Source organism: Harpia harpyja, chromosome Z (assembly GCF_026419915.1).
Source record: "Harpia harpyja isolate bHarHar1 chromosome Z, bHarHar1 primary haplotype, whole genome shotgun sequence".
NCBI classification, from domain to species: domain Eukaryota; kingdom Metazoa; phylum Chordata; class Aves; order Accipitriformes; family Accipitridae; genus Harpia; species Harpia harpyja.
Window position 1 is genome coordinate 23,989,746 of NC_068969.1, and position 17,937 is coordinate 24,007,682.

General features: G+C 41.8%; 1 protein-coding gene across 4 annotated transcripts in view; it reads left to right on the top strand.

The window, feature by feature from the left end:
* The window catches only part of GRM7 (glutamate metabotropic receptor 7), a 317,615-nt gene that overhangs the window by 283,024 nt on the left and 16,654 nt on the right, over positions 1–17,937 (top strand). The window contains exons 9-10 of one of the 4 annotated variants that reach the window (XM_052778041.1): positions 534–780; positions 6,528–6,620. The exons of 1 other annotated variant lie outside the window; for it this stretch is intronic. In XM_052778041.1, the coding sequence (XP_052634001.1) occupies positions 534–780; positions 6,528–6,598 (318 nt within the window). In that variant the 3' untranslated portion in view covers positions 6,599–6,620. Of the gene's footprint in view, positions 1–533; positions 781–1,697; positions 1,801–6,527; positions 6,621–17,937 lie in introns of those variants that run through there. 2 more of the 4 variants (XM_052778043.1, XM_052778042.1) reach the window with 2 other exon arrangements.

A 17,937-nucleotide genomic window follows, 5' to 3' on the forward strand; every position in this document is an offset into this window, starting at 1 on the left:
TTTTTCGTAATAAGCATAACTGAGTGTCACGAGCACACGAATCATTGTGTATTCTCTGCAAAGTTATTTCAATGAATTGTAGAGAATAATAGTAAAAAACAAAAAAATCCCACCTTCCTCAAATTTAAAAAAAAGTAAGATTTTTTTACTAACCTGTATTATTACAGTTCCTCTTCTCTAACTTACAGTAGACAGAAATTTAAATGTATAACAGCATTATTGAAATCCAAATCTGATCTTCACTCTTTAAGTAAACAAACGGAAGCTATACCATAAGCGTACAGCAGAAATTGTAATTGTTAAGGACACTGAAAGTTTCCAGCATTGAGTCTCCGAAGAGGCTGTTGATACCACAGGTAGCAGATGTGTGGTGGACCTCACGGGGGTTTGCAGTGCAAAGATCTCAGCTCACGTATCTTTGGTTGCAAACTCCTTAAAAAAGGCTTTTAAAGGGTTACTTAGTGTTTGAAGTACTACAGCCTGCTTCCCAGTCATCTTATTTGTAATAGTGTCTCATGTGTTATGTCTCCTAGCTCTACATACAAACTACCACGCTTACAATATCCATGAACTTAAGTGCTTCAGTGGCCCTGGGGATGCTTTACATGCCGAAGGTGTACATCATCATCTTCCACCCTGAGCTAAACGTCCAGAAACGGAAACGCAGCTTCAAGGCTGTGGTCACAGCAGCGACCATGTCGTCACGGCTCTCGCACAAACCCAGCGACAGGCCCAACGGCGAAGCCAAAACAGAGCTGTGTGAGAACGTAGACCCAAACAGTAAGTACTGCTGCTCTTCTGTTCCTTGGCTGGCTGGGGGTTTTGGAGGCATTGACCAATACCTGAGGTTTAGGGTCTTCATATTATTTGGTCTTAGTTAAAGATTTTTGATGTCTCGCATACTTTTTTTTTTTTTTTTTTAAATTCTTCATTTCCTCCTGACTTTTTTGAGTTGTGCCAGTTGGCAGCAACTCCTCGCAAAATGTTGGGTAGCTGTGAGTAACTCCTCCTCCTTTCCCTCCTCTGCGAGTGAGAGATCAGCAGCATCCTTGAGTACTGGACCCTTCAGCCTGTGTCAAACTCAAACCTTCCTAACCCTGGCAGGTACAGTTTCCAGGATGGATGGAGAGACAAGCACCAAACTCATTGATAACTCTGCTAACCTGAGTTATAATTTTGTTTCTTGCAAAGTTTCTTTGCAAAAATCTCACAATCCTTGAAGATTCCCATTTAAGGATTTTATCCGGTCCTAATGCAAATCTTGCCACTGCTTTAAAAGGAAAATAGATCGAAAAGATGCTTCCAGTTTCCTTAATGTGCATAGCATGGTATATTGTAGCACAAAATTACATACTGAGGCCATCAAATCTGATTTACATTTGAATCTGGAAGGAGTTGAGGAAGGAGACAGCTGCACAACTTTGTAGCATATTGGAAAGGTTTAGGCATGTCTGCAGTTTTTATGAAAAACAGATCTGAATGTGGAGAAATGCCCTTTCCTTGCCCATGATCCGTTCATCCATTTGCTGCTGAATTCCCTGCCACTTCTTGTCTATTAACTGCTGTCTGAATATCTGCCTCAAAGCAGAAACTCTGCTGTCAAAGCAAAGTGGAAACAGCCAGCAAATTATTGACACAGCACTTTTCCTGCCTTTATTCACCCCTTGAGTATTTTTCTCTGATGTCTTATCATGCAGGTATACAAAACGCATTCTAACTGGGAAAACAAAATTTGTCTTTGGAAACTGAACTATCTGAACTATGATTCTGACATAAAACAGCAAGGAAATGCTCCTCATAAATTGAGGGCCATATTATGCCTCCTCCAGTCATACTGAACAGAGCCCTCACTGCCAGAGGAAATAAATTTATTTCCCGCATTGGGGTATTGCCCAGCAAGAGTGAGAGTTGCAGAGCCCTCTGCCAAGTCCAATTTCTGTTAGGTAATGCAGGCCACGGTGAAGGACCCCCTTCCATCATCTCTGCTCTCTACATCTACCCCTCGCTGTGCTGCTGCTGCTGCTGAGGTCCAGCCCTCAGGTGTGCAGAGTCCGACCGCTCCTCCACGTGTTCGGGGAGGATTGCTTCCTGGGATGGCCGGGTCGGAAAAGGCCTTTGAGGATGGAGGGAGAGAAAGAGGGAGGAGGGGAAGGGATTTTGAAAGGCAGCTGGGAAAGGGCAGGTGAGTGCGTGTTGCTGAACTGCATTTCACAAATTGCTGTTCTGGTCAAACGAGTTGGAATTAGTTTCTTCTCCAGAAAAATCAAAATCTAAAAATTTCCACTCAAAAGACTGGAACAACGAGAAAAATATGAAAGTTCTGATGATTAAATGTTCAGTGTAGAAACAGAGGTAGACCCCCCGTGGGGACAACAGCTTGGGGCTCTCCTGCTCTGGGTTTCCCCTCCTGGTCCCATTCTCCTGTGCTGCATCTTATTGCTGTTTTCAGACTTCTGAGAATATTTCCCCCCGCCAAAGAACAGTCAAATTTTTCCCTGGTAAGGAGATATGTTTATTAAAAAGAAAGATTGCTCACTTAAACCCCTGTATTTCTGATAAAATACAACATTTTTTCATCCAGGACTATATACTAGAATATGTTTTTAAGAGGCAGGAGAAGTAAGGGACAGAAACCCCCATGCGTGCTGAGATCCATCAGGTTCTGCCTTAAGCATCCAGGCTTCAGTCCCGGTTTTGTTAACACTGATTTAAAGCTGGGGTAAAGTCCACGGGGAGTGAAACCTTCACAACTTCAAAATTAGTATGTGTGAGGGGAGAATGCTTTCTGTGAACTCATTTGCTTACATGTAGGATTCTAATGCATATAAATTTGTTTGTTCAACCTAGCCAGTCAGGAAATGTGCAATAGTATTAATTTCTATGTCTTTCTCCAAGTACTGGGCTTCTAAATTTTTTATGCTTTGGAAAATAAATTTTCTTTTAAATCTTTTAATTATTTACATATATAGTACCATATGTTCATATTATCAGCTGCACCTACTACTACTATTTCATTCCCTGGATATGTGTGTTGATAGAAATTATTAGAAAATCAAATGAAATAAACTACTGCTGTACTTACAGTATTTGCGTACATTTAGTCCCAGCGCAGGCTACTACAACAGTTAATGGGAGTTTTCCTCTAGTGTCAACAGATTGTCAATCAACCCCATAATTAGGCAACATTCAGTATGTATGTCTATACAAGTAATTCATCGAATACCTGAACTGAGTTTCTTTTTTTTTTTTTTTAATTTGAATATTTTGTTTTAAAAAAATGTTTACAGTTCCATTTTTAGGTGGAAAAATTGAAAACCATATTAATGAGCTCAAAAAACCCAATGTCATCCAAGCAAAACTCCCCAAACTTCATTTTCAGTGAAATTTTGAATATGGTGTCCACAAATAAATAAGCTTTTGGTGTTTTCATAACAATTCAACTTCAAAAAATATTTTATACAGTGGATGGATGGGGAAATTTTCAGAATTTTACCATTGGAAAGTAGGAAATGTGAATAAAAAGTTGCCCCGGATGCTTGCATCAATGCTAGGAGCATTTTTAAAAATCTCAAATATCTTCTTTCAAAAGAAAACAAAAAGAATGTATTTTCAGTATCTCTCTCTCTAAAACTGGTTTCAATCCACTACGGACGGCGAACAATTACCTACAGCTGCGGAGGGAGCTGGCGGACTGCAGCACGTCCCTTCCTGCCTGTGACCTGCTGCTTTGAGGGGCACAGGGATGGGAAGTTCTGGTTGTGGGTTCTGTGGCAGGCTCCTCTGGAGCTCACTGTGTCAGGCTGAAAGTAAATTAATTGAAAGGGATTAAAGGATGAGTCTGAGACTCACCAGCACTGTGCAAAGCTAACTTGGATGCTGATCTGGCTTAGCTACCAAGTGTTTTCTCCTAAGTGGAAAAGTACAGTTGGGTTTTCCAGTTTGATTTTCTATTATATTTCCTGGTGATGCTGCTGTTCATGGCTTGCTCAGGTACTGGAGACTGGAGTTGCCATTTCTATTGAAAATACACACATATTTCATATTTCCTAAGAACCGATTAGCACTGAGCCACCAGCATGGGATTCACGTACCTCCAAACATTGGGGAATTTGGTGACTAAGCCCAAATTTATGACCTGTCCTACTTATATGCCAGAGTCACAACCAAAAGCAAGATGTGGATGGTTTTACAGAAGAATAGCCTTGAACAAAACCTCCGTGTTTTAGTATTAACTTGAAAAGAATGCCTAATGAACTGAAGGTGTGCATGTAAAACTGGAAGGCCTATAAATTACCTGAGCCTTCACGGCTTCCTAAGAGCAGGTGGTCCTCAGCAGCGGTGCTGAGCATCCTAGGGAAACACTGCACACAACTCGCGGGTGAGCTGCAGGAACCTGAGCTCGGAAAAAATGTGCAGAGCACTTAGGAGAGCTGGGCTCAAGCACTGGGGTTTTAGTGTGAGTATAAAAGAAGAAACAACAGTAACATGGGAGGAAAATCACTTGAAATGTGGTGGTCTTATATCCCACCCATCTGGAGGAATAAGGACCCACTGTGTCGCAGCTTTTTGTTAGGATATATGGGAAGCAAGAAGGTTCACAAGCTGAGCTCCCCAGCCATGACCTGGGAGGGCTTTCATGCTGACTGGGATATATTAAAGCAAAGCTTTTCAATCTAAAACTGCATTACTTATGAAAACTCTCTTAATCATTCCAGTTTGCCATCTGGCATGTGCATGCTTTTACTCATTCAACAGCTTTTTCCTGCTAATACTTGCTTGCAGCAGAGTCAGATGGGCAGAATTTGGTGCACAGCAGCTTCCATTCGTGTAATGAGTTCATTCTGCTCTCATGTGTCTTTGGTCGAATTTCACACTATTCGAGAAGACACTTCTCGTCAAGTCTGAAGTAGAACAGTGAGTGCTTCTGCTTGGTTGTCTGCTTGTGTTTCTGCTGCAAGGGCTGAGTGTCAGACCATGAGAAAAACATTTGAACCCCCAACCCATACTTAACTTATATTGAGATTTACATGTAATTACTCCTTTTCCCTAGCAACTTGTTTTAATTCACAGCTTTACCAAACAGAGCGACAGGGAAATCAGCATCTTGGTTGTTTGGTAATGAGGAGGTTGTGCTTCTTGGGGGCTGGACAAACAGACCTTACTGGAAGGGCGTTTGCTTTCATGCATTTCCCTCTTGAAGCAGCAGTGAGAAGGAAGCCAAGCTGCCCAGTGCCTCCTGGGAACGGCTCTCCTGGGAAGATGCTTTCTTGCAGGGATAGGGATAGGATTTATCGGGACTTGGCAGCACAGGGAGTGTTGGTCTTCCAGTGTCCCCATTTCCAGTCTCATGGGAAAAATCTCACCATCTATGAGAATGGCTCTGAGATCAAGATGCAGAGTAGCCCAGTAGTAGATAGTAGTGAGCAGGAGGCGTGCAGCATCTCTGTGGCAAAGACCGAGTGCATCAAAGTGACAAACAACTGTTGGAAAGATGGAGCAGCTCGTGGGAGGAGACCGCTCTCCCCGAGGAGTTTAGCTGAGATTTGTTGAGAAGTGGCAAAGGAACGGTGTCACCATGGACTAGCCAGAAAACTTTAAGGCCTAAAAACTTACAATTTTCAGTCTAATTTTCAGTAGTGTTATAATTTTGTGGACTTTTCAGCTAGCAGGTGCTTTGAGGGCTCAGTACCTGTACAGACATATTCAAGAAGATTTTTTTTCTCTTTCTCCTTTATTTAGCATTAAGTCGAACTTACTTGGCTGTTGATTCAGTTTTCAGTAGTAAAGTGCAATCACTGCCTCTTGTCCCCGGACAGACCAGGCACCATTTGCACGTTTCCATTTTAAAACAGTGCTTTCCTGTGCACTGTCAGGTCCTCTCTATCACAACGGCAGCAAGAGCAGTGTGTGCCCATCCTCGCTTTTCTCCATGCATTGAGAACAGATGTTGACTTTGTGGGTTCCCATCAGTAAACTCTTGACAGTGTATGGGGAACACAAGCATGTCCTGTCTCGGACAGACATGCAGACACCACCGTGCAAATGCTCCCGTGCTGTGCCCTGTTGTGTTTGTGTATTCATTCCTGTTCATCCTTAACATCACTGACATGACGTTGCCTATTCCATCTTTCTGAGGAAAAAAACTAAAATGGTTGTCGATGATGCCGAGGAACCTGAGAGTGACTGCACGGTGAGGAAGGACTGGGGAGTCTTAAACTAAAGCCAAAATGTTCCAGAGTTTGTTCAGGGGAGAGGAAGGGGGGAAAAAAAAAAAAATCAACCAGACCCGCTCTTTTCTGAGCAGCTGCTCCCATGTTCAGAGGTACCTGAACTTCTGTGAACTGGTTCATTTATTTCTAACCCAGAGTTCATTTCATGTAGTGGTGCCTCTCAGCTTTCCACTATCGCTGCTCTAATCTGAGCTCTTTGGTTGGATTAATGTCATGGCCTCCATGACAGGGCAAAATTTGAAGAGTTTATTGTGAACAGACGTATTATACATACCAATGTATTTACTTTTCCTGTAGACTGCATACCACCAGTAAGAAAGAGTGTTCAAAAATCTGTTACTTGGTACACTCTTCCACCTACTGTATAGCTTTTGCCTGCTTTCCAAAAAGGTAAGGAAAAATCTAGCTTCTTATTACTTTATTCTCAAATTATTATTATGATTATTATTCTATACATAAATAAATGATGAATGTGCATTAGTGCAGCTATGTTAAAACAAGTATCTAACTTAAAAATTGTTCACACATCCATTACCAAAAGCTCCCATGTGAAGGGCTCACTTTCAAAAAGGGAGACCCAGGACTTGGGTGATTTAATCCCTGTGCTGTGCCCAGCGACACAGGAGACTGGTGGTCTTCTACTTCCCACCAGTGGAGATGGTTCCCAATAAAGTCTTTGAAGATGTAGATATTTGATAACAATTTAAAAAGGAACAAACAAATGATCAAAAGTTAATTATGGCAGTCAGATCTAACAACTAACAAAATGTTTTCTGAGTCATTTCTAGCAGCTTTACCAGCAGGGCTGCCTGGCAGCATAAAAATAACATTTGCTAACATGTGAGCAATCTTCTTTACTCTAAAATTATAAATGGCTCAAAAAAAGTTTGCAAAATATTTTTTTTCACTGTGGGTGATCCCAGTGACCACTTCTGTATAACCACGAGTGAACAATTTTTGAGGGCTGGCTTTTCCTGAGTGTTGTGACTGCCTACGTGGTGATCTTGTGAGCTAATTTCGTATTTGTGACTTCATCAGCCAGGAATTACTGCTTTTCTAGTGAAATTAGAGGAATGAGACAGCATTTGATATTGGAGACAAATAACTAACACCCATTAATAAATATTTCTCATATCTGCAACTCTGTGTGTGTGCTCAGACGGCTTTGCCCGCTCCTTTGGGGCTTTGCCCAGGTATGAAAGGTGCTGGCCTGACTACTGCGGTATGGTGCGGTTGGTGCTAGAAGAAATTGCTGTATACAGCCTTCAGAATGGTTAGCTGATCCCTAATAGGTGAGAACTTGTATCAGCAAAGGTAGGAATGTTGTTTGAATTGAGTCGCTGAGTCATAGGAAAAAAAATACTAATATCTTTAGCTGGTGTAAATTGCCACAGTTCCAGTTTCAATGCAGCTCAAGTCCTTGTGAAGTGTTCAAATTGCTTTTCATTGTATTTGAATCATGCCCATTATTCTAACTTACAGAGCTCAGGCAGAAAGCCTTATTTAAGGTGTGAAGCTCTTTATGAACACCAGGATGACCTGTCTCTACCAGAGGGCAAGAGTCAGAAAGGTTGAAGGTGGCTGGTGTCCAGGGAAATATAACAAAGTAGTTGGAGAAGAGAAGGGGCTGCTCAAAGTATTATTGCAAATCAAATGTGAAAGAGTAAAGGGCAACTGTGTGAAGATGAAATTGCTAAAGGAAGAAGATGAGAAGAATAGGAGAGAGATAGAAGGCACCCTAAATCTCAGGAGAAATCACTTTTTTTTATAAAATTTAAAAACCATTTAAAGTTAAAAGAATTAGGACCTCACACAGATTTCTAAAAATTATTTTTTCCATGTAACATTATTGTATAATATAAGGAGTTGCTGTCTGCAAAGGCACACAAATAATTTTGTCATCCAAGTCCTATAAAAAGTGATTGGCCATTCAGATTCTTGAAGCAGATTTTAAAATTTGGGCCCCACAAAGCTATGAAAAATGCTACAGTCAAGGACGGTTTGGGCTGGCGATGGTCTTGCCCCCACCAGTGCTCTTCTGCATCAGGTATTGTTTTCCATTTCTCACCCGTGAGTGCTTCGGTTCCAGCTGGGCTGATTGCTCTAGCTCTGGTTGCTATGTTTTGATTTGTTCTTCCAGGGGTACAAAACAAAAACCAGCAAGAAACAATATACTGTATTAAAAGCAAAGCAATGATATGAGGAAAACATCAACTTAGTTGTAAATTGACACTTGTTTTCTTAGTAACATGTTTGTATGTAGGTTTGAAGATAGTGCTTAAGCTGTTACTTGACTATATCAATTTCTGCTATGTGATGCACGGAGAGATGCATTTATAATGCTTTTAAATTGTTTCCTGTGAGTGACAAATGGGAAGTCTTTACTGTTGAGACTGATGAAAATACAAGGCTTGAAAAACTCTACATGGTATCTGGGTCAGGGAAAAAAATTGTCCGTCACCCGAACAAGGCGAAGAAACATCAAATGCTTTTGTAGAGCTGTAGAGTCACGTTTGGCACTGTAGAATTATCTGCAGCACTTTTCTCCTGATCCATCACCAAGCAATATGCTTACAGGTCAGGAGGAAAAGACAGTCCAGCGACTAAAGTGCTTGTGATATCTGAAAGACCTGGATCTGTCCCTTGGGCTTTCGCAGCCTCCCAGTGCAAGGCTGGCAAGTGGTGCCACGCTCCCTTACCCTTGTGCTACCTCCCGTGGATGATGATTGTGAGATGCTCATGCACTGCAGATGGGATCACGTAAGTCCCAGAAAGACAGCTCCTCCCTCCTGCTGCCTTCTGGACTTGGTGAGCAAGGACCATAATGTTCTGAGGGTAGCAGTCTGACGCTTCGTGCCAAGGTCAGTGAATTCTTCTTCTAAGCTGGTGCAGAGACTGTGGCTTTCTTTGGTGTGTCCCTTCAGCACACTGGAGTTACTGAGCACTTTGCTATGTATATAATACATACTGTTTAACAGGGATTTGCTTCAGTGTAAGAAGGACAAAGAAAACCTTGGCATGGGTTACTTTTTTCCTCCAGAAAGGACATGAGTGATGCCCATGAGCTTGCTGTGCTCTGAAGTCTGTCATAACATTCATAAAAGCAGTCAAGGGGAGACTAAATGGAGAGTGTCCCCCTGCTTTTTTGATTGGATTATTATTACTAGGCATTGTTATTTTGGTAACTTTTTGCAACAAGATGGTACTCGTGGTCCTTCAGCACTTAAAGCTGTTTTAGCAGGGATAATGCACTGAAACACTGCAACTCATCAGCTACGTTTTATCATTTGTCTGTCTTTTCTGCTGAACTTTGACTTGATCTGGGCCAGATGCTGAGCATGTCTAAACCACAGTGGTCCCATTGCTTTGAGGAAGAAACGTCAATTGATACTAGCGGAGGCACTGGCCTCAGATTTTCAAACCGCAGCTAACCTTTCCACCTTAGCTATGTGCTGCAGTGCTCAGCTGCGAGGGGTTAAGGACACAAAAAGGAGCAGCTACCTGCTCAGCAGAAATGTTTTCTGAACTTTGTACTGCAGCTGGCAGATCCTTGAACTTTGCTTTCCTCTTGAATTCATGCTGCGTTTCCCCAAAGCTGGTCCCGCGCACTGCTTTGGGCAATGAGTAGATCTCCAGTATTAACTGAATTAATTTGAAAATCATTGTACCTCTCTGCAAGGGCAGAGCTGGGAGGGCTGGCTTTTATACAGAGCAGGCCATTAGCACCACTTAGGCTGTTAAACAATTATAGTCGTATTAGGAGTGAGGGTAGCTCAGCCACAGTTCGAGGCAAGGGCTCTCCTCCCAGGGCTTGGGCACAGTGTGCCACTTCCAAAAGTTTTTCAGTTGCTTTACAAGTCACTTTTTGCTTGATCTGTATGCAGAGGAATTTCCGTGGTGATTGCAAAGCATTGAGATCACTTGTCAGGTATGTGCAGCACCATGTTGTGGGAAGTCATTATGTTTCTTGGTCGTATCTCTCCTAGAATATATATGCAATTACTTGCATTATGCTATAATGAAGCTGTTGTGATACGAGTCATGACATGGTTTCAAACTGATCTTGGGCTTATGTTGAAAGAGGTAAATAGTTCGAGTTACCCTTTAGTGCCAAGGACTTTCCATGCCTGTCCTTCTCCTGCCTGCAGTCCCAGGAAGCCTGGGGCCCCCCCGGGGCCACCTACGCCATCAAGCAGCAGCATCTCTGGGGACTGGGCAACTCTTTGAAGGCTTTGGGTCCGAATTGTGTGTTGTTCTGTAGCTCGTCACGCCTTAGAGTATGTGGTGTAGAATAATTATTTTCTGGATTGAAGCATCATTTTCGTTTTAAGTCTGGCTAGTTTCATCCTGAGAAAGTGCTCTGTGTTTAACCTCACTTGAAGGATTTTCTATTCAGTGGAGACTGCTAAGAAATGAGAATTTGCAGTCAAAATTGATAAGCAAAAGACTTTGACAGGTCTTCACTACATCTCTTTGTATTCTAGGATGGCTTACTGAAAAACTAAACATTTATCATCAATTTCTTCTAATGATGATATGCTTATTTTAAAAGTATTGCACAGAGATATATCCAAATAAGCCTCTGCAACACCCCAAATTAGTCCCTAATACACATTTTTCTACTTCCCAAGTTGTAAATGATTGTATTGAGATGGTAGATTCCACTTTATCTAGCTGATCATGGGATGAGTCTTGCTGGGGGTGACCCCGGCACCGCCCGGGCGCTGTGGGGGCACGGAGCCCCAGATCTCGCCCTCGGTCTGCACAAGAAGCGATGCAGGAGTGACGGCATCCACCTCTGCTGACCGGCACGGCATCGCCGGCCACAGAGTGCAGCCACCGCCATGGCACCCTCTGTGCCACTGTCTGTAAAGCTTCGTCTGCAGAGCAGATTTCAAGTGATAGTGGAGGCAATCAAGCATAAAATGGATGAACAAATTCACTTCCCTTTTTAGCAAGTTTTTCAGTTAAAATGGATTTTCTCTCACCCTCCTGCTGGAGGGCTCAGTTCTTGAAGACCACAGACTTGCCCCAGTTTCTTCTAGGTTAGAAAATGTGAGTGCTCTGAGCTACTAAAATGTGATTTAGGGGTTAGGAGTTGGCTGGTCCTGTCCCTACACAGGAGCTCAGCTTTGCGTTTTGTTTTCAGCTACTTTTTACCGCAGAACCTGAGCATTTTCCCTGTTCTCAACTGATACTTATACTGCTCTTCACAGCTTTTTTGGACACAACGGGAAGGACCGTGCCCTGCCCGTGGCAGGGGGCTTGGACTAGATGACCTTTAAAGGTCCCTTCCAACCCAAACCGCTCTATGACTCCATGCCCAGGCAATAAATGGGAAATCGAGGGAACACCTATTTTATTGCAGCGAGGTCGCTGCAGCATCGAGGCTGGTGCCTTTCCCTGTGTCATACACTGTCCCTTGTCTCCTGCCTGTGGCACAGTCCCAGATGCTGCAGTCCGTGAGTCCCTCACCCTGTCGTCTGAAGTGGAGGACCAGGGCAAGACTTGCTGTGCTTCTGCTAGGAGACTTGCAGAAATATTGCTCAACATTGATCGGGCGGCACTTATTAAAGCTTCAGCAAAAATGTGTTGCAACAGACTGTATTGTCATTGCTCCCCCTCAGGAACATTAACTCTTATTTTTATGTAACTTTGCATAGCATAGTTTGATAAAGCAGGTAAAACACAATTTGCTCTTGTGCCACACTATGAACCATAAATGCGTTTTTTGCTTTCCATTTTCTACAGTTCAGAGGTGATTTTTTTTTTTTCTCCCTCTTCTTGTAATCACCACGTACTTTTTCTCCTGAGCTGCTTTCCCAGTGGTCACTCCCTGTTAGGGACGCATCTCTAATGGGCACACACTGGTCGAGAGATGCTCACAGGTCCCTTCTACGCACTATTAGGCTCCTTGCACTTCAGTACTTTTGCAAAGTTAAGCCGGAAACTGGCATGTAAGTATTTATTCCAGAAATTACTTATTCATTAGCACATATTTTCCAAGCTGTAGCCCAGCTACATTTGATGAGGTTGAACAGTTGAACAACCTTTAATTTTGTACACACCAAGGGGTATCCGTAGTGAGGCCTGTTTTCCACAGGTACAATTTTGCTGGTTTGATATGGTCTTATTGACTTTTTAAATTAAAAGATTTATACAGATGCAACCTCTAAAGAGATGAAGACACGCAGGACTAAAGTGCCTTAAGACCAGTATGCTGGAAAGAAAATACAGTTTGGTATGCTCTGAAGAGTGACAAGTGAAACTTAAATGTGCTGTTTGATGTTTTTGACGCATTTGTTGGGTTTTGTGAGTTCCCTTTCCCATGCTGTCCTCAGACCCCTTTGCCACCAGCGTGGCCGGGGGCTCGGGGGCAGAGCAGAGCCCTCCCCACAGGGCAGCGGAGCAGCACCCCATCCCTGCAGCTACCAGCATGGGACCATGGCAGCTGCTCTCTCCAGGTTTCTCCTTCAAAAAACAGCAAAAAGCAGGACTTTTGTTCCAGGAATGTAATTCCTCTTCCCCCCTCCGTTTGTATTTGCACATTCAATTTGCATTTTAATTTTTACCAGATTCTCAGGGTCTCAATATCCATTTGAATCAATGTTTTCCTTCAGGTTTTATATATCCACGACAGCATCCTGTTGCCCAGCAGCCAAACTAGTGCCAGAAATTATTCTCTCCTTAAGCATCTTGTGAGTGATACAAGGGGGTTTGCAATTTTCCTTCTTGGCAATGCAAGTTTAGACTCTTCTCACGACATTTCAAACTGTGAAGGGTATCCCTCACAATGGATATATATTTTTTAAGCCACGACAGCACTTTGTATGGTAGAGAGCAGTATGTGTTGTTTAAAGGTTTCATTTAAAACCTCTCAGAAAGAAGTCTTTTGCAACTGTTGCTTGAATGAGACCTAAAGGTAGGTTAGGGGAAGCCAAGTCTTTGTCCTTTTGACTTTGTTAAGCATAGTTGGAATCCAGCTACTTATGAGAATATTATTATTTTTAATATTATTATATGTCTAGGAAATCTTGCTGGAAAAACTCTAAGTGTGCCAGTAACAAGCCAGTAGATGCCATGAGACCCTAGGACTTTGCAGCCTCCAGGTGCAGCACGGTTGCCCCTGGAGCCTCTGCCAGGTCCCCTCCTGCCTGAATGTTTGGGGATTGGGTTACTTTGTTTTTTACATCTCAGAATAACAACTTTTGATGATGCACTTTAATATGTTCACATAATCGCATGCTCCCATATTAATTATTTTGCAGACTGTCTCACACCTTTCATGACTTACATGATACAAGACGTACATATGCAGGAAAGTGTCAGACTGTTTCTTTTTTTAAAATCTGAAATTCTTTATGCACTTAAACAATCACCTTATAGTTTGATGTTTGAACAATGCTAGTTAAAACACAGTATTCATGGCTATAAATGCTTTGGATATTAAAAGCTAGATATATGTCTTTGAGACACATATGAGTGTCAATTAGTGTATTTGTATCACTATTCCTCTTTTGTTCCATTGTTTCTCTTTGTCTTTTTATGTGATCTTTTTTCCTAGAAAATTTGGAAGAAGAGTGAGCATACACTGTTATACCTCACGGACCAGTCCCTCTCTCGCTTTTTTGCCTAATAAACTCTTAGTAGTGCTGAGTTCTCCCTCTGACTAATTTATCAGTCCTTACATCCTCTCAGGGAGAATTTGTCAAATTCATAAATTGTAATATCAGGGAAAAGACAAAGACTTTTGGCTCTCTTGTCTTCCATATATTTATAATGACTCCCTTTCTCTTGAGCAGGGTACATGTCACCTTGACAGGACTCACTTGGTGCTGTTCTCACATGGTAGCTTGCTGTAGTCTCTTACGTGCACTCACATCCTCCTCTGTGTTAGTGAGGTGACTCTGATAAAGAGTTGTAGGATTATGAAATCAGACTTGACATTCTCAGCTTAATTTCACTGGAATCACCCCAGGCTAGGACATTGCAATATTTGGAGTCATATTTCTTTTCTCCCCTACCCAAACAATAGGAAGCATTGCAATTGCATCTTGCAGCTTTCGGGATGTGTACTCTTTTAATTGTTACTGCTACTATAATTATAACAAAAGTGTTCCCAAGAGCAGCCATGATCGTAACCTCAGGTGCAAAACCTGACTCGATATCATCAGGAATCTTCCAAGCCCAAGAAAGATTTATAAACTCAGATGCACAATGTTGTCTGGCCACTGAGAATAAAAGTGTGGATAATTTTACTGGAAGTGGCTAGAAAAGAGATTTTAGGAGAGAACAACTAATGGCCTTTAAGTCAAAGACTGAAGGAATCATATGCTAAACTTTGTACTGTGTTTTGGCCTCTGAGGTAGGATGGGAACTGAATTTGAGGTTTTAGAATTTCGAGTCCTTGCAGATTTTCTTGATCTTGTTTGCAGTTGGTGATTTTTGACTGCTAGAAAATTGTTTTGCAGCCATTTTAGTTTGCCTGTGGTTATTACGATTAGTTAATTGAATTTATTAAATCATTATTATTATTATTAACAGTTAGACAAGCAGCTGTTACCAATCGACGCTGCAGATCTATTTCCGAGGTGGTGCACGTGGAATAAGTCTGAGTACTCCTCATCTCGCTCTACGGCCTCCACAGAAAAGCCCCACTGCAGTTAAATATTGAAGCTTGGTTTGCAGACAGGACAGAAGAGAAAGGCCTTCAGTGCATGCTGGAGATGCAGTATTCTGGGAAAGAAAATATTTCTAATGGACTGTGAAGTGCAATGGTTGTTCTTAGATGTGATGCTCAGTAGCCATTCCCTGGTGTAATCCAGTTCCCTTCAGCTCAGTGGTAGTGGTGAGAGATTTCTGCGCTTACACACATCGTCCTGCCCAGCCCTGCCCGGCAGTAGCCAGTAACACATGCCTTGAGATACACGTTTTATTTTCCTGGTCATCAAAGCAAGATATAATTTTTCCTTTTTTTCATTTAAAAAAACAACCCTCCTTTAAAAATTCTGTGCTGAATTAAAACATCTATGAAGAAGCTCTGCTTCAGTTCCCATGCAATGGTTTTACAGCCATCAGCACCATAACAGCTGTCACATACTGCAGGGAGTAAAGGACAGCGAAACGAATTATTTTAAGGACATCTAACATCTGGTTTAGAAGTGAGTAGCTTACATTTGCGATGAAATCTATATAGACGATAAGGTTAGGTGCAAAACCTGTATTAAATGAGTGACTTAATTTTTCTTCCTCTCAGGTATAAAGGAGGTCTATTCACAGCTGTCACTGAAGTAACAGGATATGTGGCAGTGAAGCTCAGTCAACAAAAAACCCACCAGCAGATCTGATGGGGGAATGCTCCCTTTCTTTTTTTCCCTGCAGAAAAAGGGTCCAGGGGTCGCTGGGAACAAGTGTAGCCTGTTCCTCTCGGATTTGGCTGTTGGGATTTTGCTTTTGTGTTAGACCTGGTGACTTTGCTGCTGCGTTTTTACTTAGAACAAAACATCTTTTTTTTTTTTTTTCCTTTCTTTTTTTTCCTTTGTGTGTTTTTCTGAGGTGAATGATATTCGAAATCATTGGATTCCAGTCTTTAGTGGAACAGCTCACAGGCAAGCAGGTACAAAGTGTTTCCAGTAGGCAGAACCAGTGGCAGCGGGTTGGCTGAAAGAGTGTTTGTTCACAAACCTATTGAAAATTTGGTAAGCGAGTTTAAAATGCTAATCATAGTAATAATGGAGTAAAAAGGCCAGGAAAACTGAAAACAAGTAACATTACAGGTAAATTACGTTCTCAAAGATGTGAATCCATGCAGTTTTCTGTGTGCATGATTACAAGCATGAAGAAAACTGTTGAAAGATTGTATAGAAAAAAATAGAAAAAAACCTTGATGGTAAAAAATCGCTCTGGGTTGAAGTGTGCTACAGTCAACAGGAATAGAAAGAAATGATGGCTGTCACAAAATCAAACATACGCCAGCACCTGCCCGTCAGTTATAGCCACATTTACCTGATAGCTGTCATGCTTCTGGTCAAGGTATTTCGTTTGTGTCTGCAATACACAGGCACAGGTGTCATAACGTTGTACAAGCCTGTTCCTGCATGCAGTTGTGTGTCTTTGGTGATTTTACCCAAGCTTTGATGTATTTTGTCACCTTGTGGAAAACAAACCCATAGAAAATTTCAGTGTAGCACTCGGAAATGACAGTGCTGATGAACTGAAGGAGCACGTGAGTAAAACGAGCGTGAGACGCAGCTGAGCATTCATTTGTCACTGGCATAAAATAATACCGTAAAATGAGATAGATATTATTTTATGTTGACACAGATAGCAAACAGAGAATATATTTGTGCAGCAGGGGCCTGGGTTTGTTTGTCTTTCGGGGGGCCAGTAAGCAGCAGCAAATAAAAAAAATGGCACATAAGAAATTGGTCTTTCTCAGTGTTTCTCTCTTATTGCAAATAGACACCACTTTCACACCCAGCATCTCTGGAAAACATCACCGGGTTTTTTTTCTTTTAGTTGGCTTCAGGAAAGGAAATGTGGACATCTCTTTCAGTGACGTATGGTGATACGTTAAAGAGGAGAGCATCCTTTTGTTCATGAAAATAGGTATTTCTGACTTGGGGTGAGTTTATTGGGTTTGCACTCTGTCTGACAACAAGGAACAAAAGCATGTTTTTATTTTCTAGCCATAGTGCAAAAAAAAGGAAGGGAATTAGGTTAATGGCTAAATACATGTAAATGCCCATGAAACACAATGGCAACACAGAATAGGAAAGAAAGGCATTCCAGTCCTGGGATCTGATGTTTGGCTTAGTTACTCCTCTGTAACTCAGAGCACTGAGTCTTACCTGGGAGAAGAGTCTGGCACTGCATCTAGAGAGATGTCTGTTCTTACTGTTCAGTGGAAAAAGAAAGAAAAAAAATACAGTTGCCATAGTTACACCACTTGTCATGGTGCTTATCATGTCCATGGAATAAAGAGCCTTACATTAAATCTGTACTCTTATTAATATCAGCTGTTAAACATTTCCAGGATATTTGAAATCAAGACTTTCTGCAAAAAAATTAAATGTTGATTGCAGCAAAATTGTACTGTTTAACCATGCAGCTCAGAGTGTAATTTTGTTAGACACTGTATTACAGAATTATATACCATGAATAAATTTTCCAGTGAATTTAGCCTCTTTGCACTTCATGAACATTCTTGATTTTTCTGTTAAGATGTTTGTTACTTGCAACTCTTTGCCAACTAGTTTGAGCAGGCCAACTTGAAGAAAAGGAGGGGAGTTCCTTTCAAGTGAGGAACCTCACCCTGTCAGTGGTATGGCGTTGCATTTGCTCCATGATGAAGTAATTCAGAATTCCCACGTGAGAGGGACAAAGACTGTGATTGCGCTGCACATGCCTGTGTCCTCTTTTGCTTGCCAGTGCAAACATACCCTGAATATCTATGTAGACTAACAAAGGTACACATGCACGCATTCTCAGAAGTGTGCACATCTTTCTAATGCCAATAGACCCGCAGCTGAATGTGGTATTATTCTTCTGGTTTAAGCTCGTGTGCCAAATTGTAAAGCATTAGGGGAATACAGTTCAAAATGGTTTTTTACACGTGCAGCAGAGTCTAATGTTGAAAGAGTGTCTTCACTGCTCTCCAATGCCCCTCAGGTGGTCACCTCTGCCTTTTGGACTTTCTCATACAAGC